At 40.1% G+C, this 26,183-nt stretch overlaps 1 protein-coding gene across 1 annotated transcript; it reads right to left on the bottom strand.

Annotated features, from left to right (window-relative positions):
• Positions 1 to 1,104: 1,104 nt before the first annotated feature.
• Positions 1,105 to 25,251, bottom strand: LOC122279158 (pentatricopeptide repeat-containing protein At1g30610, chloroplastic). The gene is made up of 9 exons (XM_043089539.1): positions 23,687 to 25,251; positions 22,577 to 22,768; positions 14,574 to 14,655; positions 14,264 to 14,452; positions 13,313 to 13,426; positions 12,124 to 12,214; positions 11,889 to 12,046; positions 2,058 to 2,489; positions 1,105 to 1,560 (listed from the first exon to the last, which is right to left on the bottom strand). The coding sequence occupies exons 1-9, from the start codon at positions 24,874 to 24,876 to the stop codon at positions 1,183 to 1,185; spliced, it is 2,826 nt and encodes a 941-aa protein (XP_042945473.1). The 5' UTR covers positions 24,877 to 25,251; the 3' UTR covers positions 1,105 to 1,182.
• Positions 25,252 to 26,183: the final 932 nt, after the last annotated feature.

Raw genomic sequence — 26,183 nt, 5'->3', positions numbered from 1 at the left:
AATTGTACTATATTTATTGACATGACCTTTCGAATTACTTTAAACTGAAATTACAAAATTTATGAATATATAACACAAGAATGGATTATGTGAGTTGACAGAAGCGAAACTCTTGCTTTAAAAATTAGGTATTTTATATCAAAAAGGGCTGAGATAGCCTACATTACCTTGGTAGTTACCAACTTACCATTTTCAGAAAAGAAAAAGCCAACGGACGTGCCATTTTCAGAAGAGACAACCACCATTGCTTCGACATTAAAACTCTATATACGGTAGGGGTGTAACCGGTCCAGTTTGGTCCGATTTTGAACAAAATTTAGGACCGAACTGGTATGTACCGATTTTACATTTTTCAAAACCGATTACGCACCGGTTACCCTCCTAAACCGGTACTCCGATTTTACCAGTTTCCGGTCCGATTTAGTCCGGTTTTACCGGTTTTAATATATTATATTATATTATAATATATAGTGATATAGTATAAATATAACTATTAATATGCATTATATAATAGTAGTATAACTATTAATACAATAAGCAAAATGATATAAGATTTTAAAATTTAATATTATATTAATTAGTAATTTATTATATAGTACAAAACTATTTTATATATAGTTATATATTATATAAAATATTATATACAATATAAAAAATTAAAATATATATCGGTCCGGTTCGGTTTTAGAAAAAGAAACCGGATCGATTTTGACCGGTTTTAAAAAAACTAAAATCAATACCGGACCGAATCAACCTCGGGACCGGACCAATGTCACCGGTTTGGTCCAATCCGGTCCGGTTTACCAGTTTATTGGTTTTTTTTTTACACTCCTAATATACAGTCACTTTTACGTACTTTTACACACATCACTAATATGATTGGCTGCGTCACTTTTTTTTAATATAAAATAATTATTTTGACTATTCACACCAGTTGAGTGTACAAAGAGTATGTAAAATTGGTTGAATGTAATAGAACTCTTACCCATATGTATTCCCATAAACTTGGAAATACTTATGATAGAATCCTCTTTTTTTACTTTGAAACCCCACAGCTTCCAAATTACGCATAGGAAGAAGAAGGTTTAAAATATCTGATCACACTTGAGCAGGAATGCTTGTTCTGAGATTTAATAGTGAAGATGAGCAAGTTTAAATATTTTATCAAGGTTTAAAGATAAATCAGTTTGTATAGACAAATTCTATTTGTTTAATCTCAGCTAATGTCATCTGAGTCCTACAAAATTCTTTACAAGCTGATAACAGATTCTGAAATGCTGGGTTTGGCGATTCACTTCTGTTAATAAGTATGCTAACCTCATCTATTAACCGAAAAAGAGCATCCCTCCGAAACCTGTGAGCACTTACCTTGAGTAAATTCAACCACGCCACCTTAGAGAATGCCTGCGACTCACTGATGGGATGACTAGCAATTGATGAAAGAGCAGCAGGATAATCATCGTTCTCTAGTTTCACGGAAAACCTTTCTTTGACAAGAGAAGGTGGTGGAGTCCTATCCGCCCGAACCAAATGATTCCAAGTTGTTTCCAGTAGGTCTCCCTGCCAAGCATGCAGGGTTCCCAATAGTGAATAAATATAGAACTAAAGATTAAATTTAACAAGAATGTTATTTTTTAAGATTTCTACTTGAGGGAAATACCAAGTGACATGCTGCTAATTTGTGATAAAGCAGGGTGGATGACGAATTAATACTTGTAGGGCAATTAAAGAACAAACTAAAAACAAATGATTATATATGTGCATATATATTCATGTTGGTGTGCATGGGTGCGTATATTCAAAGATCAGGAACATCCTCAGTTATAAATAGTACATTTACTCGAGCACAACCCATAACAAAGTTTATATTGCATCGCAAAGATCAGTTTAGGATTACTGAAACAATTGTCTCTGAATTTATCTTGCTATCTGTGGAAATCATTCAATTTTCTCCAATAGATAAATAGCAAAACAGATAAATTTCCTTTCAATAACATCTTCAGACAAGCACCAACTTGATGCCACGAGATGAATAATGGGGGAGGGAGGGGCAATACCTTTCCAGCTCTAGAAGCATTCAATATCATCCGAAGATGGCGCTTTTCATTGAAATGAAATCCATGGTGCAGCATCCGCTTGTATATATTCTCAAAATCATCCCACCTCTTCTCTGTGTTGCATGCATCTAACATGGTGTTGAATGTGTAGATATCTGGTATTACTCGAACCTTGTAATCAGATATCCTGCTGATACGGTTCCCATCTTCTGACATCTTATGGAACAGCTCTTTTGCCTCTTCAAACATCCCATGTGCTAGGTAAGCTTTCAGCATTATATTACAGGTAACAAGATTTGGGGAGCAAAAGTTGTGCATTTTGTTGAAAATCAATGCTCCATCTTGAATGTTTCCGGCATTGAGACAAGCTTGAATTAAGCCAGTGAAAGTCACTACTAGAGGCTTATTTGCAACGTTACAAATCTTCTCAATCTGGAAAAAATGAATATCCAATACGTAATCAAGCTTTTAATTACGAATATTATGTACATCATAAAATGCGCATTTTGGGAAAGTAGCTAAGCCAGGTATGAGAATCTTTGCAGGTGAAAACAAACCCCAGATATGGATTGCATCGGACGTGAGCCATGTTCAGATTCAAGGTGACTCCTTTAGCCATATGCCTCTCCCAGGAAAGGGGCTAAAAAGATGTTTCATGCACCACCATACTTGGCACCACCATTGTGGAATACCATAGGAATATTAGGTAAGAAAATGCCAAGGTCCACCATTACATGTTATACTGGATTGAGGATTCAATGCATTGGGAAAGCCAACGAATACCTTATTCTGTGGGTACAAGAAAAGAACTACATGCCCCTAAATGGCTTGATCACAGGTGCTGCTGTTTACTCTATCCAACTTGCAAATATTATCCTTACTTTGTGCTAGTGATATGGATGCACATTAGCGATAGCAGCATTAAAAGGGGATCACTACAGTAGGTGCATAAAGGAGAATGATGGTATATAACCAATGTGTCATCAATGCCCTGAACAATGATACTCATTTTGCAATGATGTAACCACAAATTCATTTTAGCACCAGTGCTTTTGCTACGAAATGTTTTAGGTCTTGTATATTTTGCTGAGACTTTTGTAATAGTGAGTCTCTATATTAACCAGTTTAAAATAGAGACAAAATTATTCGTAAAAAAAAAAAAAAAAAAAATAGAGACAAAGAGACAACCATTTCTTAGGAATTTCCTTTCACTCATATGACTTGAGAAAGCAATTACTAATCGCCTAGTTAGAATTAGCTTACCAAAAAGAAATTAGTTAGAATTATGCCTCCAAAAAATTAGCCACCGTGTAATACGTTTAAGCTTTTTAATTTTATTATCATCACAGAATCTATTTTATACTTTTTCATGTTTCCTTACTATTATCGTGTGAACTCGCGTAGGAATGAATAAAAACCTAAGTTGAAAGCCTTGAATAATCAGAGCATATAGTAGCGCTTTAAAAGGATGTGACATTATATTAACACATGAATAGAAATCAGTAAGAAATATTGTTTAAAATTCGATGGAATTATGTATAAAATATGTAAATAGATTTCAGTGTTGTATATTATAAACAATAATAAACTTACTGAATTAAAAAATGAAAAGTAAATATTAGGAAATACTATTATTTGAAATGAATACCAAGTTTTTTCCTGAAACATATAGTATCAAAGGATATCAGTTGATAGAACCTAATAGAGGGGACCTCTAGAATTCACTAATTTTGAGAATCCCTATTTATTCAACAAATTATATACATACACATACAAGATACGACACCTCTAACTTCAAGGATATATATATATATATTTATAAGTAAATCAAATTGTATTAATAAAAGGATAGGAGGCATAGCCAACTGTTACAAAGAGGGCCCTAATCTAAGTAGGGGTAAAAGATACAAGAAAGTCATGAAAGGCTTGACCATTAAAATTAATGGCAATGGACCAAGTACAAAAAGTTCTAAGAAAGAAAGCTTTTAGTTCCTCCGTCGATCTCTCTTTGTCCTCAAAAGTCCATTCATTACGCTCCTGCCATATACACCACATGATGCAAATAGGAATCATCTTCCAAACAGCCTTGATCTATTGATTGCCTCTTAAATCTGTCCAGCTAGCCAGTGCCTCCACAACTGTCTCAGGCATAATCCAGCCCAAATCTAATCTACTAAATACCTCGTTCCATAACCCTCGGGATACATCACAGTGTAGTAAGAGGTGTGTAGTAAGAGGTGGTCCACCAATTCTCCCCTATTCTTGCATATACAATACCAATTTGCGATGATTACCCTTCTTTTCCTCAAATTATCTGTTGTGAGAATCTTACCCAAAGAGGCGGTCCACACAAAAAATGCAGCTTTGAGAGGCGCCTTATTTCTCCAGAGTTTTATCCACGGGAACTGAAGATGAGGTTCTTGTGAAAGAGACTTATAGAACGAGCGAACCAAGAACATACCTTTACTTGTTGGTAACCACCACAATAAGTTAGCCTGCTGATTGTTATTTTGGAGGGAATACAAAAGGCTGAGAAGAGCTTCAATACTGTCCATTTCCCAATCATTTGCCACCCGGCTGAAATTGATGTTCCACTAAATTTGTCACCCTGCTATTACCCTAGCTTCCTCCACTGAAATGTCTTTGGTATTAGCGATCCTGAATAGAGTAGGAAATAGGTCCTTTAAAGCTCCATTACCACACCATATATCGTGCCAGAATTTAATTCTGGCTCCATCACCTAGGCATGGTCTTGAATGGCAAGAGAAAACCCCCCATCCTTTCCTTATGTGTTTCCACAAACCCCCTCCTTAAGCCCCTCTCACTTCATTGGAGCACCATCCTCCCCATGAGCCACCGTATTTACTTTCTATCACCATCTTCCATAGGGCTTTTGGTTCTTTATGGTATCTCTATAACCATTTTCCTAGTAACGCCCGATTAAAAAATCTCAGGTTTCTTATGCCCAAACCTCCATTAGAAATGGGACTACATACCTTCTCCCACCTGAGTAGGTGGAATTTAAAATCCTCACCTATTCACCCCCACAAAAAATCTCGTTGTAATTTCTCATTGCGAAGCGCCACACTTGCTGGAATAGGAAACAAGGACAAAAAATACGTCAGTAGGTTGGATAGTGTACTCTTTATTAGAGTAATCCTTTCGCCTTTTGATTGGTACATTCTCTTCCAAACTGCTAAGCGGCGCTCTACTTTCTCAATCATTGTATCCCAAACGGAGGCTGTTTTCGAGGCAGCTCCCAACGGGAGGCCAAGGTATGTCATAGGAAGTGAGGCCGTCTTGCACCCCAATGTATTAGCCAGCTGTCTTAGATTCTAAACATTCCCAACAGGCACCATCTCTGATTTGTCCAGATTCATTTTCAACCTAGAAGATACTTCAAAATAAAGTAAAAGGGCCTTCAATACTCGAATCTAGTTACGGTTTGCCTCACAGAAAATAAGAGTGTCATCTGCAAAAAATAGGTGGGAAATGTTAATAGAACCCCCTCCCGAAGATCCAATCATGTAACCTGACACCCGTCTATTGAGGACCAAGGCTGAAATCATTCTGCTTAGAGCCTCCATCACAATAACAAAAAGTAGAGGGGACAGCGGGTCTCCTTATCTTAGGCCTCTTGTGCTGTCGAAGAAACCTGTTGGACTTCCATTTAACAGAACTGAGTATTTCACTGTAGAAATACACCAACGGATCCAAGATCGCCATTTCTCTCCAAATCCACACCACCTAAGAAGATCGAGTAGGAAGTCCCAATTAACATTGTCGTACGCCTTCTCCATATCCAACTTGTCAAAAGGATTGAATACCTCCATTGTGAGGATTTCTTGTCATTATAAAGGCACCAAAGTGCAATATACACGGCTAGAATTAAGCCTAGATTACAGTAAATAAAATCTGTCTACGTATGGAAACTAGCCCTCTGTACAAATTCTAAGTAAATAAATATATACAAGTGTCTAAAGATAAATAAGGAAACACAGAGCATATCACGCTAACATCTCCCCTCAAATTGATGCTGGGAGGTCAAGAAACATCAATTTGCTGACAAGAAACTGATGACGTTGTCGTGTCATGGCCTTTGTAAACACATCGGCGATCTGGAGATTAGTAGAAACATGAGGAAGCGTAATTATACGAGAGTCCAAGATTTCCCGAATGAAATGACAATCCACCTCAATATGTTTGGTACGTTCATGAAACACAGGATTGGCAGCAATCTGAATGGCACTGGTGTTGTCAGCATGGAGAGGGGTAGGAGAGGACTGAACACAACCAATTTCAGCAAGGAGACCCCGAAGCCAGAGAATCTCAGAACACGCAGCGGACATTGCACGGTATTCAGACTCAGTAGAAGATTTGGAGACACGATCCTGTTTCTTACTTTTCCAAGAGAGTAAGGAGTCACCAAGAAACATGCACCAACCTGTAACAGATCGGTGCGTATCATGACAACCTGCCCAATCAGCGTCACTGTAAGCCACAAGACGAAGAGGAGTGCCAGTAGGAAAGAACAAGCCACGACTAGGGGAATCTCGAAGATATCGAATAATACGACGAACAGCAACCAAGTGGAGATGACGTGGAGCCTGCATGAACTGACTCACCTGCTGGATAGCAAAGGAAATATCAGGGCGAGTAATAGTCAAATAATTCAGACTCCCCACTAACTGTCGATAGAGAGTGGGGTCAGAGAGTAGATCACCCTCTTCCCGACGATACTTCGTGTTCACTTCCAGAGGAGTATCCACAGAAGAAGTATCCTGAAGGCCAGCCAAAGCAATCAGATCCTGAGTATATTTATGCTGATTCAAAAAAATGCCAGAAGGATCAGTATGGACTTCCAACCCCAAGAAGTAAGTAAGAGGACCAAGATCCTTCATATGAAAGGAGGCTTGGAGATGATGCTGCAATTGGGTGATCAAAGCAGAGTTCGTCCCAGTGATAACAATATCATCAACATAAACCAGAAGAAGAACAATGCCAAGAGATGTCTTGTAGAAAAATAAAGAAGAATCATAGGCACTCTACTTAAAAGAAAATTGAAGCAAAGTGGAGCGAAATTTATCAAACCACGCTCGGGGAGCCTGTTTCAGCCCATACAACGATCTTTTCAATTTACAGACATCTGAGGAGGAAGATGAGGACAAACCAACAGGAAGGGTCATGTAGATTTCTTCTTTGAGATCACCATGAAGAAAGGCATTTTTGACATCCATCTGATGAAGAGGCCAGCCTTGAGAGGCAGCAACCGAGAGAATAGTCCGAACTGTAGTCATCTTGGCAACCGGAGCAAAAGTCTCCTCATAGTCCACCCCATATTCTTGCCGATTACCAAGTGCAACCAACCTGGCTCTGATACCATGTCAAAAGGATTGAATACCTCCATTGTGAGGATTTCTTGTCATTATAAAGGCACCAAAGTGCAATATACACGGCTAGAATTAAGCCTAGATTACAGTAAATAAAATCTGTCTACGTATGGAAACTAGCCCTCTGTACAAATTCTAAGTAAATAAATATATACAAGTGTCTAAAGATAAATAAGGAAACACAGAGCATATCACGCTAACACAACTCGCAGAGTATCCCTTCCTTGCTAGATTTTAATCTACTATCCAGACATTCATTTGCAAAAAGCACTGCATCTAGGATCTGTCTATCTTTTACAAAGGCATTTTGGGACTTTGAGATTATCTTTCCCACAACTTCACTAAGGCGATTAGCAAGTACCATAGAAAGGATCTTGTATACCCCATTTACTAGACTAATGGGTCGAAACTCCTTAATCTCCTCAGCCCCAACCTTCTTTGGAATCAAAGCAAGGAAAGTGGCGTTAAGGCTTTTATCAAATTTTCCTTCCGAGTGACTCCTGTAAGACCTTCATGAAGTCATCCTTTAACACATCCCAGCACATATAGAAGAAACCCATAGAAAACCCATCTAGACCTGGAGCCTTATCTTTAGCCATTTTCCTTAGCAGATCAAAAACCTCAACCTCCTCGAACAGCCTCTCCAAACGGTTGCCATCCAATGGACCAATAGAATCAAAGACCAACCCATCGAGCTTAGGCCTCTAGCCACCTGCTCAGACAGTAATTGTTCAAAAAAACCAACTACATAAGAATTAATCACATTCTCATCCCCACAAAAGACCCTATCAATCTTCAATGTCTCAATATTATTGGATCTCCTGTGCGAGTTGGCTATCCTATGAAAAAACTTGGTGCTTTGGTCTCCTTCCTTCAACCATAAAGCCTTAGATTTTTGCCGCCACGAAATTTCTTCTAAAAGGACGATCCTCTCAAGATTTGCAACCAGTACTAGCTTTTGGGCTAATTCCTCCCGTGTTAATGTCCGCGATTCTTGTAACCTTTCCAACACATGGATCTCTTGTCTTACTTTCCTTTTGTGCCCCTATATCGCCAAATGACTGTCTATTCTACAGCTTCAAATCTTGTTTTAAAGCTTTCAGTTTACCCGCAAACATAAAACTAGGTATACCCTATAGTTGATAGGAAGACCACCATTGTCTAACCCTATCCACAAAACCTTCCGATTTCAACCACATGTTTTCGAACTTAAAGTACCTTCGTCCTTTTTGAATTCCCCCGCAATCCAGCATGATAGGCCAATGATCAGAACATAGTCGAGGAAGTCTCTTTTGCCAAACCTCTGGATAATGAATTTTCCACTCTAGGGAAATTAAGAATCGATTCAGACGAGATCACGTCTGATTATTCGCCCACGTACCTGAACCCCCCGCCAATGGTAAATCCACTAAATTCAACTCAAAGATGCAGTATGAAAATTCTGACATAGCTGGTTGCATTCTTTTGTTGCCAAAGCACTCACTGAGAAATCTTGTTCCGTTAAAATCTCCACCAATGCACCATGGAAGATCCCACCAGCTGTGTAGGCCGACTATTTCATCCCACAATAAACTACGATCAGAGTCTGAGTTGGGACCATAAACGCCTGCAAAGGCCCACAAAAAACCATCGGCCACACTCCTGAAAGAACATGCTACCGAAAAAGACCCGATGAACTCCTCCCATTTTTCCACCACCCGTTGGTCCCACATCACCAAAATGCCTCTTGAGGCCCCATCTGCAGCCCAATAAACCCAATCCAAATGTACACAACTTCATATGCTTCGTACAATTTTTGTAGTTATAACTTTCATCTTCGTCTCCTGCAAACAAATGATGTCCGCCTTCCACCCTCGCAGTAAGTTTATTATTTGAAGACGCTTACTGGCCTTGTTTAGTCTGCAGACATTCCACGAGACAATTTTTGGTTTCACTTTGGATAAACCAGCCCCTTCCCCTTAGACCTGTCCCTACTAGAACCACCTTCCGAGTTCATCGACCAAGTTAACCTCTTGAGTTCCCGTTGTTTCTTAGAACCCGTTTTCCTTTGTTGTTGGTGTCCCGCTTCAATAGCGGTGAGTAACGCCGTGAATTGCTCCTCGTAACCTTTGCATTTCAAACCCACCAGATCCTGGATATCCCTCACCGTGTCAAACACCCAATCCGACACACTTGACTGATCTGGAAACAAAAAATTTAAAGGGATGGGGTTCTGTAAATTGAACTCTAGCTGTTCGTCTAAACACTCTTCCCCAGTCAGAAAACCCACTTGGTTTTCCTCATCCGAGAGAAAAAGATCATCACTGGCTGAGTCCCTTGAAACTGTCTCCTAGTACCATTTTCTCACTAACCCCCAACACTGAGGCCCCACCTTTCAGCACATTGGAGCTTGCCGAGCCACCAACTCCCCCCTAACACACCATCGACAACTTCTATACAGTTCCCAGAGGAGAAGCGTTGTTCGGTGTTGAAGAAGGGGCTAGAATCAACTCTATCGTAACCTCTGAAGCCATTTTCTCGCTGACCCCCACCATAGAGTCACCACAACTCAGCTCATTGAGACTCGCTGAGCCACCATGTCCCACCCCACTGCCCATCGGCAACTTCTGAGAAAGGGGATAAAAACACCTTTGCCGGCGATTTCAGCTTCTCTGTCTGGTCCACTGGAGTCGCCGGCGATACCTCCACCGTCGTCGGCATCATCTATTGCCGATGTGAAGACTCTGGCACATCTGCTGCCCTCTGGTGTCGTCCCGGCATCGACACAGGCCCAGAGGGCCTCGCCCCATCACTCTCAGGACCAGCCTGGGCCTTCCACACTTGTCGGGCTGGTTTTAGTTTGCTGGGCTTGAGGACGGGCCTGCCAAGGCCTGTATGGAAGGAAACCTTACGGGCCTGAAGGCCTAGCCCATCTCCCGCATGAGGCCCCCGCTGCCTCCCACGTGAGGATTTATTAAAATCCTCCTGAAACGCACCGTTTGGAAAGCCCCTAAATGCACCGTTTTCCCCAAACCTCCCCATTTCATCCCTTTCCTTATTAACCTCGACCATCCATGCCACCTTTTCCAGCTCCCTCTGCAAATACTCCATTTGCACCTGCAGCTCCCTCACCATACAGTAAATGTCTCTTCCATAGTCCCTCTCTCGTGACAGACCCCGTGGGGCTTGATGCACGTTGCCATCGCGGAATCCCTCACCAACCCCATACCTCGAAACACCGTGACTCTCTGCCAGAATGAGAGCCTCTTTGTACGACTTCCCTCCCCCTTCGGTTTCCTTCCACGGTTGCCTCAGGACTCCCCCATCAGACCCCTCTCTTACCTCCTTAGATGCCTCCATGACCACCTCCTTCAGTCTCCACCATCCTCTTCCCCCCACTTCTTCCGGGATAAAAACTATGCTTTGTCGTCCCCCATCACCATAGACTACCACCTCCAAGAATCTACCACGATTATTATGACGTCTCTGAGCCATGAAGCACCGAAAGCCTTCTCTCCTGGAAGCATAATAATCCTTACTTTCTCCCTTTGAACAGTCCTCCAACGCCCTCCCTAACCATTGTGCAGTACCCAGACCCAATAACAACTCCTGTTTACACCTTCTATCTCTCTCAATAATGCGAACCAGGCCGCCTTCTCTCACGAAAAAAAAATAGCTTGGATTCAATCACTAACTCCCATGTGAAAAACATCTTGGAACCTTTGACAAACTTAATACTAACTAACGCCCATCATCGGCGACAAGCAAGAACACAGAAAAAACTGAATTTTTCTACATTAACTTTTTCGCACATGTACGGAGAGAAAAAGTTAGCCCCGAAAGTAGTTCAGAACTTAACCACCAGATATTGTGAGTTAGCGTATAAAAAAAAGGACATTGTGAATTATAAAGGTATTGTATGGGGGATGTAGAAGCAACCCTGTAATGCTATACAGAGCATGGGGAATTTAACATAACACAACCTAGAATGGGAGGGTTAGATGGAAACCGAGGGAAGATGTGTTGATTTTGGATTTAAATGAATTAACCAAAGTGCACTTACGGCAAACTCCTTGTCGGGAGCCTGTGCACCTCTGGGATTAGTTGGGGCGCTCTTCCCAAACACCCAGTGCCCAAAAAAAAGGGTGTAAATGAAAGAATACAGTGCACACAGAGAGAGAGAGAGAGAGAGAGAGAGAGAGAGAGAGAGAGAGGTTGTTGGGGGAAGAATTAAAAGAAGACAGCATTATACACCCACTATATAACATTATATTCTTGCATTACCAACTTTTCTGATGATACAACTCCCAAAATTAAAAGAAGCATTATCTAAGCTTTTAGACACATAACAGTAAATTATCCTGTAATGCATGTTGATGTAGCAGCATACAAACCTAAAACACATAAGAGCAAATTCACGTATAAAAATGTAAAAGCAAAGATGAAGCATAACAAAAATTACCTGCTCTAATGCTTCTTCGCACCTTCCAGCACTACAAAGACAGCGAGCAAGGTCATAATAAAGAGATGCAGAACCTACTATTCCTCGGCTTTCCATGTCTTGAACAGCAAACAAAGCCTCATCTGTTTTACCTTCTTTCCAAAGTGTATTCACCACAACTGTGTATAAAAGTGGTCATTGTCATAATTAAACTACAATATAATAGCATCTAAAAGAGAACAAGAAACTAAGTTACCTTTATATGTTAAAGCATTTGGAATAGAAGATTTCTGCAATTTCCTGAAAAATTCGTGAACTAAGTTGTACTTGCCGCATGCAAACATCACCTGCTAAGTGAAAACCAATTAGGTACTGATTTCCCAGTTAAAACTCACAAAATAGAAGATATTTTCAGGATGAAGACACAAAATACATAGTGACCTATTAACAGTCTCACAAATCCTACAACAATATAATATGAAAGTTCCAGAACCAAAAAGCATTTCTTCAGCTGAAGGCAGTTCTATCACACATTTTATCAACCCTCATCGCTCATAGCCACACCAAAGTACCATTTTTTTTTTCATTAATAAGAGTTTTATTATCATAAATAGGCATAGCCCAAGTACACAAGAAGTATACAAGAGAAAATACCTACATATAGCAACTAAAAAGATAGAAAAAATTAGAAAAACTCCAACACATCATCACCATTCATTACATTAGCCTTTAGCCCATAGACACAGTTTTAGAAAAAAAATATTCCCTAATTTCATCCATCGATCGGTCTTTTGAGAATGTAAAAAACAATGATTGTAGATAATGCATTTAATCACATCATATATAGATTAGTTTCTTAATTTTATTAAAAAGCCAGTAATGGATTTAAATATAGATGTCTTGTGCAAGTCTACAAGCAAGAGACAGATGAGGTTCTCATTAGATATCTCAATTGCTCATTTGAGAAGCTTATAATATGTGCAGTTTTTTCTCAACTTCTGACATCTGCAATAGTTTATAACATTTACAATTCTCATAAATGCATTATTTTGTGTCCATATGCATAGTTTCTTGTCTCACGTTTTAGTGCATTGGCAAAACAATGATGACAGAATCTAGCTCAGGATAAAGTAAAAGATAAGACTACTAAAGTAATACCCTGGGTTAAATACAAATTTCTAGGGGGGAGGGGACTAATTTTAATGACAAAAGTCAAATTAGTGACAGAATCGAAGTGGTGGTAATCACTCTGGATAACCGAATGCTGGAAAGGTAAATTTTTATGCAAATCAGAATTCAATTGAAAACCCACAATCGTCTTAGTAGTAACAAAATGATTATTATAAAGGAGTATACCAAGGACCAAAAATATAAAAGTGTCACCATAATAGCAAAAGAATGCAACGCTCAGGCAGACCATGATGGAAACTAGAGGCAGTTATTACCTCCATGACAAGTCCATAAGTTGAAGAAGAAGGCTGTTGGCCTTGTTGCTTTAACTGCTGCAAAACCCAAAATGCTCCCTCCCATTGTTTTTGCTGAGCACAAGCATTTAGGACCTGGATAAAGAAGAGATATATAGAACATCATATATATGGTGATCTATTGAAAACAACCAATATATTTTAGTAAGTACAGAAATTCATTGAGACAACATGAAGGGGCTTAACCCATGAGTACAATGATAGAACCTCCTTAGAATCTGGGCATAAAAAAATGCATATATCTAACCTCACCACAAAGATACTCACCCCTTTAAGAGCACAGATTTTCCTCCCCAACCACAAAAACCAAATCAAACACAGGATAGAAAATCTTCAAGAAAAGAAAAAAACCAGACATTGAACAAGAACCAATAATGCACAACATACAGAACAAATATCAGAATACTTTTCTCTATTATAGGAAAAACATAATTTCCTACTTAAGATCCACCCTAATTTCCTACTCGGCTTCTGAAGATGCTAGAGGCTTCCTTCACCACTCTTTGGGTGGGGAGGGGTTCCTGTCAGGAGATGGGTTTTCTCCCCTTTGGGTTTTCTTTTTTTAAATTCGACAATTAAGCTTCTTCTCATCCTCATTACTCCAGGAAAATCTTTTGCACGCTACAGATTACAATGTAATGTAGCAAGGAAAGAAAATGATCATCTGACAATTTCAAGACTCATGCATACCTTAATATCTAAATTCTTCATTCATAAATATGTCATTTCCAGATATAGAAACTATCAAATCATGCCAGTATCTAATCTAGAAAAACTTCAATTAAAAAAATTCTTAAGATTTGAACTTTTTTAAGACCTTAGATAGCCATTTGGTTGCCTTGAAGTAACAGATCAGTTGACCAATTTCAGACCATTAGCTTCTGCATATGGATTTCCATTAGTAACACTCACCGCATTGTAAACAATGATATCTGGTTCCAACCGTGGGTCCCACTTCCCAAGTGCCCCAGTTTTGAACTTCTTGGGGGGAGATCGCATGATATCAATCACATCAAACAGTTCCTTCAAATACCCCGCTTGTCCAAGAGCGACAGCAAGACAATGATAAGAAACTAAGTCGGGATACGAAGACATGTGTTGCTGGAGAGAAATGAAACAGAAATTTTAATACTGTTATGTCAAAGCTGTCTTTCCCTCTTTAAAAGGTGTGTTTCACTATAAAAAAAGCACTGAATACATTGAACAAATATTTGTACATTACCAGCATTGAATGAAAGATATTGAGTGCCTCCACAGGTCTCTTTGCCTTCCCAAGTACATCAAGTGCAGTGGTATATATAAATCTACCAAACGAAGCAGACAGCTGTCAAAAGATGTTTATGCATAATGACAATGATCTTCTTCAGTCATTTTTTGATAAGTAGAAGTAGAATTTTATTGATAATAAAGGCATAGCCCAAGTACACCGGGAGTATACATCAAACAAGCTTAATTACAACTAAGCACTACTGAGAGATACAAGCAAATCATAGAGATTATCTGCATTAAAAATCGCTTCAGCTCCCCCAAAAAACGAGGTACCTTGCAATTCCAAATAGCCTTCCAAGTAAAGCAAGGATCATTAGACAATCCCAACAAAGCCTTATAGAAGGAGCACTGAGAACTTTTTATTTCCTCCAAGATTCCAAATCATCTTATTTTCCATCTCATTGTCAATCGACTTAGCATACAACGAGTCAAAGAAAACAACATTCCCAGTCTTGAGCCGTTCTCGAAAAACTAACATTCCAATGAACAGAAACATAAAAAAAAAAACCAATAGATGAGCCCCAACAGCCTCTTTGTCACTAGAAATTTGATAGAGCATGGGAAACACCTGCTTTAGAGCCCTTTCACCACACCAGACATGATGCCAAAAATAAGCACCATGACCTCTTCCAATTGTGAAACTGAAAAACTTTGGAGAATCTTCCCCATCCAGCTCAAATATTTTTCCACAACCCATACCATACGTCCCCCTAACTTCCTTAGAACACCAGCCCCCCGGATACTCCCATATTTAGAAAGCTATTATTTCTCCCCAAAAACTCTCCCCTTCCCTATGGTATCTCTACAACCATTTCTCCAAAAGTGCTTTGTTGAAGACCCTCAAATTACGCACCCCCAACCCACCGCAAGGCATTGGTGAGCAAACTTTATCCCAACCAACAAGATGGAACTTAGTTTCCTCCCCTATACATCCCTAAAGAAAGTTATGAAAGGTTTTCTCAATATGCGAGGCCATACTTGCAGGTAACTGAAATGGGGATAGAAAATAAGTAGGGAGGTTAGATAACGTGCGCTTTATGAGAGTTAATCTGGCACCCTTGGACAAATACACTCTTTTCGAACCAGCCAATCTTCTTTCAATTTTTTCTAACACACCATCCCAAATAGATTTTGCCTTGAAGGCAGGGCCCAGCAGAAAGCCAAGGTATTTCATGGGCAGCGAAGCAACCTTACATCCCAAGATATTTGCCGAGCCCTGAATATTATTCACATTACCCATTGGAACCATTTGAGACTTTGAGAGATTTACTTTCGAGCCCGAAACAGCTTCAAAGCAAAGTAGTACAGACCTCAAATATTGCATATGATTTTTCTCAGGCTGACAAAAAAGTAGTGTGTCATCAGCAAAGAGAAAAAAGTAGTACAACACTTATGCGATTGGCAAGCACCTTGGAGATAAACTTATACACTCCATTAATGAGACTAATAGGCTGAAAACCTTTCACATCCACTGCCCCAACTTTCTTAGGGATAAGAGAAATAGAAGACGCATTAATTTTTTTTTTCAAATTTACCAAAAGTGTAGAGTTCTAAAAAAAACCTGCATAATATTCTCACCAACCACATCCCAATAATCATGGTAGATGGCCATAGAGAGCCCATCTGGACCCAGGGCTTTATCCTTAGCCATCCCACGAATCACCTGAAGAACCTCATCTGCTTCAAAAGGTCTTCCCAGCCACGTCGAACTTGACTGATTGATAGACTCAAAAGGGATGCCATCAAGTTTGAGTCTCCCAAGGAACTTTTCAGAAAGGAGATCTTTGTAGAAGTTAACAATGTGGTTCTTAATGGTATCAAGATCAGAATAGACCTGTCCATCAACCTGGAGCATCTCGATTGCATTATTCCTATGATGAGAGTTAGCCACCCGATGGAAAAAATTTAGTACAATGGTCCCCTTCTTTCAACCAAAGGGCACATGACCTTTGTCTCCATGAGATTTCTTCCATTAGTAGCACCTTTTCCAGCTCTGAGGTGATGTAATTTCCTGCAAGAGTCCTCAAAAAGAGGAGCGCTTACCTCCCTTTCCTCCCAATCCTTTAATTCCTCCAAAAGGGGCCGTTTTTTACTATCAATTCGTCCAAAGACTTCTACATTCCACATCTTCAAATCCCACTTCAATGCTTTCAATTTCCTGGCCAATTTGAAACTTGGTGAATCCTCAAAGGATATGAGAACCACCACGTCCTAACTTTCTTCACAAAACCATCGACTTTCAGCCACATTTTCGAACTTAAAGTATCCTTTACCCTCATCAATGCCTCCACAATCCAGTACAATAGGGAAGTGATCCAAACACACACTATCCAATCTCTTCTGCAACAAGGTAATGAACCTCCCATGAAGGAAACACCAAACATCTGTCCAAACAGGACTAAGCCTGATTATTAGACCAAGTGTGCATGCCACCAACAAGTGGTAAATCCAGCAAATCCATATCAAAGATAAATTCAGAAAATTCATTCATGGCAGGGCTATGCCGTATTTCTTTTTGAGAAAAGTAAGAAAGCATATTAAAAAAGAAAAGGCAAAATGCCACGTTCAGTACATAGAATGTCCTACACTATGTAGGGTCAAAAGAAATAAGAAACTCATGTAAATTTTGGCCATTAAAACTAACAGCAGTAGCCCAAGTACAGAGAGTTCTAAAAAAGAAGACTTTCAGGTCCTCCATTGATCTCTCTCTATCCTCGAATGTCCGTTCATTGCGCTCTTGCCACACGCACCACATAATGCATATCGGGATCATCTTCCAAATTGCCTTAATCTGGTTGTTACCCCTCAGACCTGTCCAGCTAGCAAGAACCGCCACAACTGTTTCTGGCATAACCCAACCCAAGTCTATTCTACAAAAAACCTCGTTCCATAACCCTCGAGCTACCTCACAATGTAATAAAAGATGGTCAACAGATTCTCCCCCCTTCCTGTACATACAACACCAATCTACGATGATCACCCTTCGTTTTCTCAAATTATCCATTGTGAGAATCTTGCCCAGTGAAGCGGACCACACAAAGAAAGCCGCTTTGAGAGGCGCCTTGTGTTTCCAAAGCTTCTTCCATGGAAACTGAGAGGGTTGCCCTTGTGTTAGGGCCTTGTAGAAAGCACGGACCGAGAACAAGCCTTTACCCGATGGTACCCACCACAACAAATCCAGAAGCTAGTTACTTGGTTTAGTTGAATACAAGAGGCTGAAAAAGGCTTCAAAAGTGTCCATTTCCCAATCTTGAGCAGCCCTGCTAAAACTGATATTCTACTGGATTTGCTCCCCCATAACCACCATGACTTCCGCCACTGATTTCTCTTTGTTGCTTGCAACCAAGAATAAAGTCAGAAATAAATTCTTAAACGCACAATTACCACACCAGGTGTCATACCAGAATTTGATCCTGTTTCCCTCTCCTAAACGAAACCTCGTATAGTGAGAGAAGACCTCCCATCCCTGTCTAATATGTTTCCACAATCCCACACCATGTGCCCCTCGTACTTCCTTAGAACACCAACCACCCCATAATTCCCCATACTTGCTTTCAATCACCAACTTCCAGAGAGCTTCTGGTTCTCTGTGGTATCTCCATAACCACTTTCCAAGTAGCGCCTGATTAAATATTCTCAGCTTTCTAATGCCCAACCCCCCATTCGAGATGGGCTTACAAACCTGTTCCCACCTGACTAAATGAAACTTGAACTCCTCTCCCATTCCACCCCACAAGAAGTCCCGTTGTAGTTTCTCAATACGGAGTGCCACGCTTCCTGGAATAGGGAACAGGGATAGATAATATGTTGGAAAGTTAGATAGAGTACTCTTTATAAGCGTAATCCGACCCCCTTTTGATAAGTACATTCTCTTCCAACCTGCTAAACGTCGCTCTACTCTCTCAATCACAGTATCCCATAGCGCGACTGCTCTCGAGGTGGCCCCCAACGGAAGGCCTAGATATGTCATGGGAAGTGTAGCAGTCTTACAGCCCAGAGTATTCGCCAAGTGTCTTAGACGCTGAACACCACCAATAGGCACCATCTCTGATTTGTCCAGATTCACTTTCAAGCTTGACGCTACCTCAAAGCAAAGTAGGAGTGCCTTTAGTACTCTAACTTGGAGTTGATTAGTTTCACAGAAAATTAGGGTGTCATCTGCAAATAACAAATGAGAAATGTTAATACTAACCCCCTCCTGGGGTTCCAATCAAGTAACCAGTCATGTGCCCATTTGCAACCAAGACTGAGATCATTCTGCTCAAAGCCTCCATTACAATGACAAAGAGTAATGGGGACAACGGATCTCCCTGTCTTAGGCCCCGTGTGCTGTTGAAAAAACCAATAGGGTTTCCGTTTATTAGGACTGAGAATTTCACCGTAGATATACACCATCGGATCCAAGAGCGCCATCTCTTCCCAAAACCACACTTTCCCAAAATGTTAATCAGAAAATCCCAGTTAACATGATCATACACCTTCTCCATGTCTAGCTTATATATAATCCCTGGATGACCCGTATTTCTCCCGATCTTTCAATAGGGAACCAAGTGATATTAAAGTCACATCCTACACCACGGTAAGTTCCACCAACTGCCCAAACCTCCCATAAACCCTTCCTATGTCTATCTGCATTTGGTCCATAAACACCAATGAAAGCCCAGCAAAAGCCATCTGCCTCATTTTTAAACAAACAAGCCACCATATAGTTTCCAATGCACTCCTCAATAGACTCAACCACACGCGAATCCCACATGATAAGAATACCCCCAGACACTCCCTCAGAAGCAAGATACACCCATCTCACATATGGACAGCCCCAAATACTAGTGATGATGCTTCAATCAATGAATTTAATCTTGGTTTCCTGAAACAAACAATATCCAATTTCCAGTTATGTAAGAAATTTTTAATCCGAAGACACTTATTGGGATCATTGAGACCCTGAATGTTCCAATAAAGGATTCTAGGCTTCATGGAAAGATACAACCTTCCCTTAGCTTCCTTTGCTGGTACTCCCCTCCCATCCGTCATAATTACTCGAACAAGTGAGACGCTTCAACTCCCGCTTTTTCCTATAAGCAGATTTAGGGGATTGAAATCGACCCACTTCACTAGTGACGAGTAATGCCTAGAATTGCTCCTCAAACCTTCACAAGAAATCTTGACACAATCTTGAATATCCTTCACTTTTTGAGTCACCCAATCCGATGGTGAAACTCCCATTGCAAGTAGGAAACAGTGCACATAACGGCTTTGGATCCACCTTAGCCTCGTCATACACCATCTAGAGTGTAGTCTGCGTCCTCTAACTCTGACGTAGAGTCAAAAGGCGCTGACTTCTCCCCATCGAACCCCATACCCTTCTCTGTCCTTGCCACCGCAACTTGAGCTAACTAGAGATGCCCAAAGCCCTTTGTCGGAGTAAAAGCCACTTGAGACTCTTCCCTACCACCCATCGGCGCTGTCTATGTGTGATGAGCTAACTGGACATGCCCATAGCCCTTTGTCGGAGTAAAAGTCACTTGAGACTCTTCTCTGCCACCCACTAGTGTTGTCTATGTGTACTGAGCTAACTGATGATGCCCAGAGCCCTTCGCTGGAGTAAAAGCCACTTGAGACTCTTCCCTTCTACCCATTGGCGTTGTATGTGTACTGTGCTAGAGATCCAACGTCCACTGGTGAGGAAACATTGAAATCCATAACTGGATTGGCTGTCGTCGACTCCACCACTACCATGTTCGCCATCTGGGCCACCGTCGAGGGTTCCTCAGCCATGCGCAAGTTGATTGGCACCTTCTCCGGCGAGGTTGACTACCTCCAGCTGGTAGAAGGCTTAGCATCTCCCCCCTCTCTATTTTTCCGCACGGGTTGGGTTCCAACCCTAGCCTTACCTCTTTTTTGGCCCTTTATCCGAAGCCCAACTGGCCCCTTTGGCTTGTAATTGGCCCATACGCCCTCAGCTGCCCAGCTGCTTCTTTAGGGCCCGATGCATTAAGTAAATTGCCAGGTTCACTTACCTCATGGCCCAAGCCCATCTTATATACCTCCTCAACGCATTGTATTAAAGCCTCCACCTTCTCTATTATTGCTAACAAATATGATTTCATTTCTAGCAAAGTAGTGCGCACGTCCTCCTTTGCCAAACCCACGACGAGCTTGCCACCTCCACTGTTCCACTGTGCGCTTGCTGTAATCGAGCTATGAGGAGCCTTTCCACCCCTATTTTGCTCTCTGCATTAACCCTAAGAGGTAGGCCCAAGTGGTAAAGGCCTTGGTCTTGGAGTATCATGCTCTTCAAAGTTCAAGGTTCAATACCTCATGCGTGCAAACAATCTTTTGGAGCTACACCCCCTGATGAAAAGCAAAGCAAATCAACCAGTTCCTTGTAGGAAAACAGAATCGGGGTTTACTTTACAGGGGTGGATCCGAAGAGCCCTGCCTTGGAGATGTTCCCCACGTAAAAAAAAAAAAAATGTAAGTGTCAGCATTGCCTTCTGCAACAGTGTCTCCCTATACGAACGATTCTGTGGGTGGTTTCACTGCCACCAATGGCCTCTGAATAACCCCTCCACTGTTGTGAATCGCATGCCCTCCCTCTTTAACCACCTCCCACAGTGCATCTGCCATTCTCCTCTAGCCCTTACCTCCAGACTCTTCAAGTACAAAATGAAACTGAGTCTGCTTCCACCATTGTATTACGCTAGAGCCATGTAGCGGCTACTGGCATTTGAACACCTTTGCGCAATGAAACTTCTGGTCTCTTCCCTAGAGGCGGTGTACACTTTACAGTTCATTTTTATCACCCTTCAGGCAGTCCTCCAGTTTTCTGGTGAACCATTGTTTCCCCTACAATTAAGACCTCCACTATCATGCTACCAATCTCACTAGTGTGAAAAGATCTGCTTGTACCCACCAAGGATTCTCTTTCTACCTGATTACAAATATTAAAGGCAAGAAGAGTTGTTAAGTGAGAGCACAATACTAGTACTTTCCTCACGGACTTTTGGCATATGAAAGGGTCTAAGGCCATCAATAGTTTATGTGTCGCTCCTGGCACTTATCCACTATTATGGGATGGTATTTTCCATTTTGTGGTAGCCCAAGACTCCCTTCGTATGGTAATTCTCTATCAACTGATTGATAATTTGATCCACTGGCCAAAAATCATGAATCATTGGCTAGAGATGCACACATCACCAGCAAATCTTTATATTCATCCTTAGGTTAAGATTTCAAGTTTTCCTATGCCTCTACAATAACGCCCGATTTAAAACCCGATTTGCAAGATGACAAACCAACTACCATGGCCTACTCTAACATTCTTGGCAGTACTGTCACAAATACTGTGAAAGGCTACACAAAACTACCAATCCCACCCACACCAGATCCCTTTTAATCCTCTCTAACAACTGAATGCCCATTACCAACATTAATCACAACATATCACTAAAATGTAACCACCACTTCTTCTAAAGATAACATATTGTAGAGCTATTAATATGCAAAGGTGGAAATAACGTGATTTAATACATTGTATAGGAGGATTGACTCCTTTCTTTGAGAGTCCAAGATATAAGTTATCCAATTGTAACAATTTCTCTTGAATTTTATCATAATATGTATGTGGAGCCTATAAAATGATATGTAACAAGAATAGTAAGTTTTAAAACGGAATTTGAAACAATATATTTTTGAATGTTTAAGGGAGGTTTCGAGCTCAATGAAATTGGGATACTTACAGGATCACATCAAAGTTGCATCAAACTCATTGCTCAAATGCTCCAATCAATTTTCATAATACTAGATCAGACAGTTCTCTATTAAAAAATTAATAAAAATAAATGTTAAACTCATGTAGGGAAGATCTGGATGCATGGACCCTATAAAAATTAGCAGATTGAAAAACATGCACAATGTTCAAGGGAGCAAAGAAGAAAAAAGGGAAAATGATACCTGAGCTTGTGGGATTTGAACCGCTCACGCATTTGAAGCCACTCAATCACTTGTAGCACCCGCCTCCAATTTCCTAGTTTTCCCAGTATCTGAATTACCCGCAATATAGAATGATCTGAGAATCTGATCCTAGCACTTCGCATTGTCTTAGCAAACATCCATTCAGGCATGTCTATGTCTGCACCATTCAACCTGTTAAAATAAACTCCTTTTAAGATAAACAAAATTAAGACAATGCCTACTTTAGATAAGTTAGCACTACACACTAGATATTAAGATTGGCATTACATAAAGGAATATAAACAGCGAATCAAGACATGACAAGAAAAGTGCCAAATGTCATCACTAAACATTGAGAGGACACAACTTTTCCAGAGGGATACAGAATGCAGAGAACACTGTAAAAAACTTACAATGATATCTTTCTGGAATCAAGCATCAGACCAGTGAATTTTTGCAAGCAAGTTATACACCCTAACAAACATGCTTCTTCTGAAGAAAGAAAAGAAAAAGACAGAAAATATCTTTACTAACCCAAAGGCTCATTTCCATTTGAGCTCTTTGTCATTTCAAGCATAAAGGACTACATTATGAAGAAAATTAGTATTAATAACTCTACTTTCTCTATTCATGTCACCATTAAATTTTTGACTAAAACTCCCATTCATGATATAAATAGAGCACAGAAATTTTGTGTAATCAATCCAAATAGATTGACTAGCATAGGTCCACAAAATACAGAAGGGAAGCGACATAATGCGTCAGAATATTATAAAGCTGTTCATGATGGATCATGCGATCTGACAAAAAGGTCAAATCCTGTTACAACACACCCTTTTGTTGCATGCTGGTCTAATTCCAACTATTGGGAATCGATCAAAATGCAACACATACTAAAGTAGGGTCTTGATATTGTCCATCTAATTGAGAGGTGAAATGCATAAAAGATTATATGGTCAAGAACAAATATAACAAAATGGGCATATGGTCTCATAGGTCAACAAAAATTTATCTTATTTGTTGATTACCAATTATAATTACGATCAGGTGTCAACAAATTTTTTCTCCAATATTAGGGACACTGTGAAGAAGAAAAGAATAGGCACAGACCGGTTGGCTAACTTCTGGATTCTCTCTTCCATTTCCATCTTTGAAACTCGCGGTTTGTCCATAATGTCATTGAATTCATCAAAATTCTTGAAGGCAGCTCTTTCCACCCCCAAACCATCATCAACAACCCTTTCTGAGTAAACATTACTGCTTCTAGTAAATTTCCCATTGTTCTGAACAAACTCATGGTTAGTATTGTCTTTAACACGGATGTAGTTCCTCTCAATTCTGCCACCTATTTCCTTGTCTCTTCCACCACCAATTCTCTCTTCCTTATAGCTTTTTCGGATTGATTTGTGATCCCATCGGCTAGGTTCAGCCCCCTTTTTCCTCAGCATACCCGAGGAACTTGCATCATAAAGACGCTCCCCTTCTATGCCAATATTATGGCTCTTGCTCCTAACAGGAGCCAATGCCCTTGAGCGTTCTTGAACATTACGAGCCTTTGGACTTCTACCCAAGTTGGAATCATCCAATTGTTGTTCTATACGACTAGTACAGTGCGTCGCCAGTACTCCCTTTGTCGTTTCTCCCCTGGGAATCTTCCTCAATTTAGCATTTACATCACCATCTTTGGGATCAAGATCATTCTTAAACTCTCTACATTCTCTCCTTTTGTAACTGAATTTACCTCCGATCCGGCCTTCTTTGTTGATGACTCCATAGGCATTTATAGACAACCGTTCTTGTCCTACAACTTTAAATGCATTCTCTTGATCTGAAAACCCACCAAACCCCTCCAAGTTTACCTTTTCTTCACCTCCTTCCATTGGTGGTCTCCGGAAGACACCCTTTTCCGTCAAATTCTTATTCGGCTTCTGTTTTTTAGAATTATTATTAGCGTGCCTTTTGTCCCTAGAAACCCTGACCGATTCCATAGCTTTCAAACACTCATCGAAAGATGGCTTAAATTCGAGCTCCTTCTCAAGAAGCCCACCACTGACCACCCTATTGTCCGACTCTTCCTTCAAAAGAGCATTAATTGTATTTGAATTTCGAAATTTAAAACCAAAAACCGGAACCTTCTTCTCATTCTTCCTAACAGTTAAACCAATACGACAAATGGGTTTACGAGGAATCAAAAGCTCATACGAAGAGAACGAATTGCAGGAATAATTTGAAGCAAAAGCACCATATCTTTCAAAATAAGAGACACCCATTTGAGCATTTGTCATGACTACGCAACCCATTTCAACTTAACCCCAACAATGTCAGAACCAAATTTTACAAACCTTGCTGAGGCAAATACTGCCAAGTAAACAAAGAACATTGAAAATAAACCAAGAGGAGAGCGAAGTCAAGTTTAAGAGGACTGAAAGGAGGAAGCTTTAACTACCAGGTCCCTTTCGGCTAAAAGAACATCTGTTCCACCACCTCGAACTGTGCTCTCCAGACTTCGCTGTAAGTTTCATGCCACAATAATCGGGAAGTCAATTATCCATTTACTTCGCCTCCTATTCCGTAGAACAAAGAAATATCTTAGAAAAATATGACGGTGGTTGGCTTTGCAGTCGTAAATCGCGAGCGGAGAGTGCGCGTATTGCAGTTTTACAGCTCACGGCGCTATAGGTTGCACGTGTACTGTGTAAAGATTAGTGTAAAGAGCGCTATAGGTTGCAGTCGCACGAGTTCTGAGTGGGGGTGAGTTCGGTCCGGTCCGGTCCTATCCGGGGAGGTTTTGTGGACCGGACCGGACCTATTTGGTTCAGGGTTTTTCAACGCTGGACCGGACTGAACTCCATCAGGACCGATCCGGTCCGGTCCTATTCGGCCTGGTCCGGTCCGATCGGTCCATTCGGTCCAAGGTTGACCTTTTTTTTTTTTTTTTTTTTATCTAATGACATTTTTTTTTAATATTTATATAATTATATTGTAATATATTTAATATATACATATAGTATTATATATATATTAGTAATATGCTAATACTATTAGTCTATTAGTAATAATACTATAACTAATAAATATATGTAATAATAACTATACTATAACTAATAACTATATGTAATAATAGTAATAGTGATAACTATATATTTATATAATATGCTAATATTTAATGACATTTTTTTTAATATTTATGTAATTATATTGTAATATATTTAATATATATACATATAGTATACTATTATATATATTAGTAATATGCTAATACTATTATATAAATAATATTTTTTTTTATTTCTATTCGGTCCGGTCCGGTCCGGTCCGGGGTGAAAAACTCCCGGACCGGGACCGGACCGAATCTTTTCGGTCCCTTAAAAATGGGACCGGACCGGTCCAAACAGTGCCGGTCCGGTCGGTTTTGCCGGTCTGGACCGGCCGATGCTCACCCCTGGTTCTGAGCACGGTTATTTTAACATTTGGGTCCAAATTAAGCTGAGATTAATTTTGTCTAATCAAATTTTAAGTTCAGTATGATATTTAAATATTAAATTTCTAAATTATTAACATTTTTATTCAAATTTTCTTTTACGTGAGATCTATAATTTTTTTCAAT

This window comes from Carya illinoinensis, chromosome 10, assembly GCF_018687715.1.
Source record: "Carya illinoinensis cultivar Pawnee chromosome 10, C.illinoinensisPawnee_v1, whole genome shotgun sequence".
NCBI lineage: Eukaryota > Viridiplantae > Streptophyta > Magnoliopsida > Fagales > Juglandaceae > Carya > Carya illinoinensis.
This window is presented reverse-complemented; position numbering and strand designations above follow the sequence as displayed.

Excerpts from the sequence above, each read along its gene's own strand:
- LOC122279158 (XM_043089539.1), bottom strand. The coding sequence starts at position 24,876 with ATGGGTTGCGTAGTCATGACAAATGCTCAAATGGGTGTCTCTTATTTT. Across the intron at positions 22,769-23,686 it reads ATCCAGAAGTTAGCCAACCG|GTTGAATGGTGCAGACATAG; the intron begins GTCTGTGCCTAT and ends TTATTTTAACAG. Across the intron at positions 13,427-14,263 it reads ATATCATTGTTTACAATGCG|GTCCTAAATGCTTGTGCTCA; the intron begins GTGAGTGTTACT and ends TTCTTTATCCAG.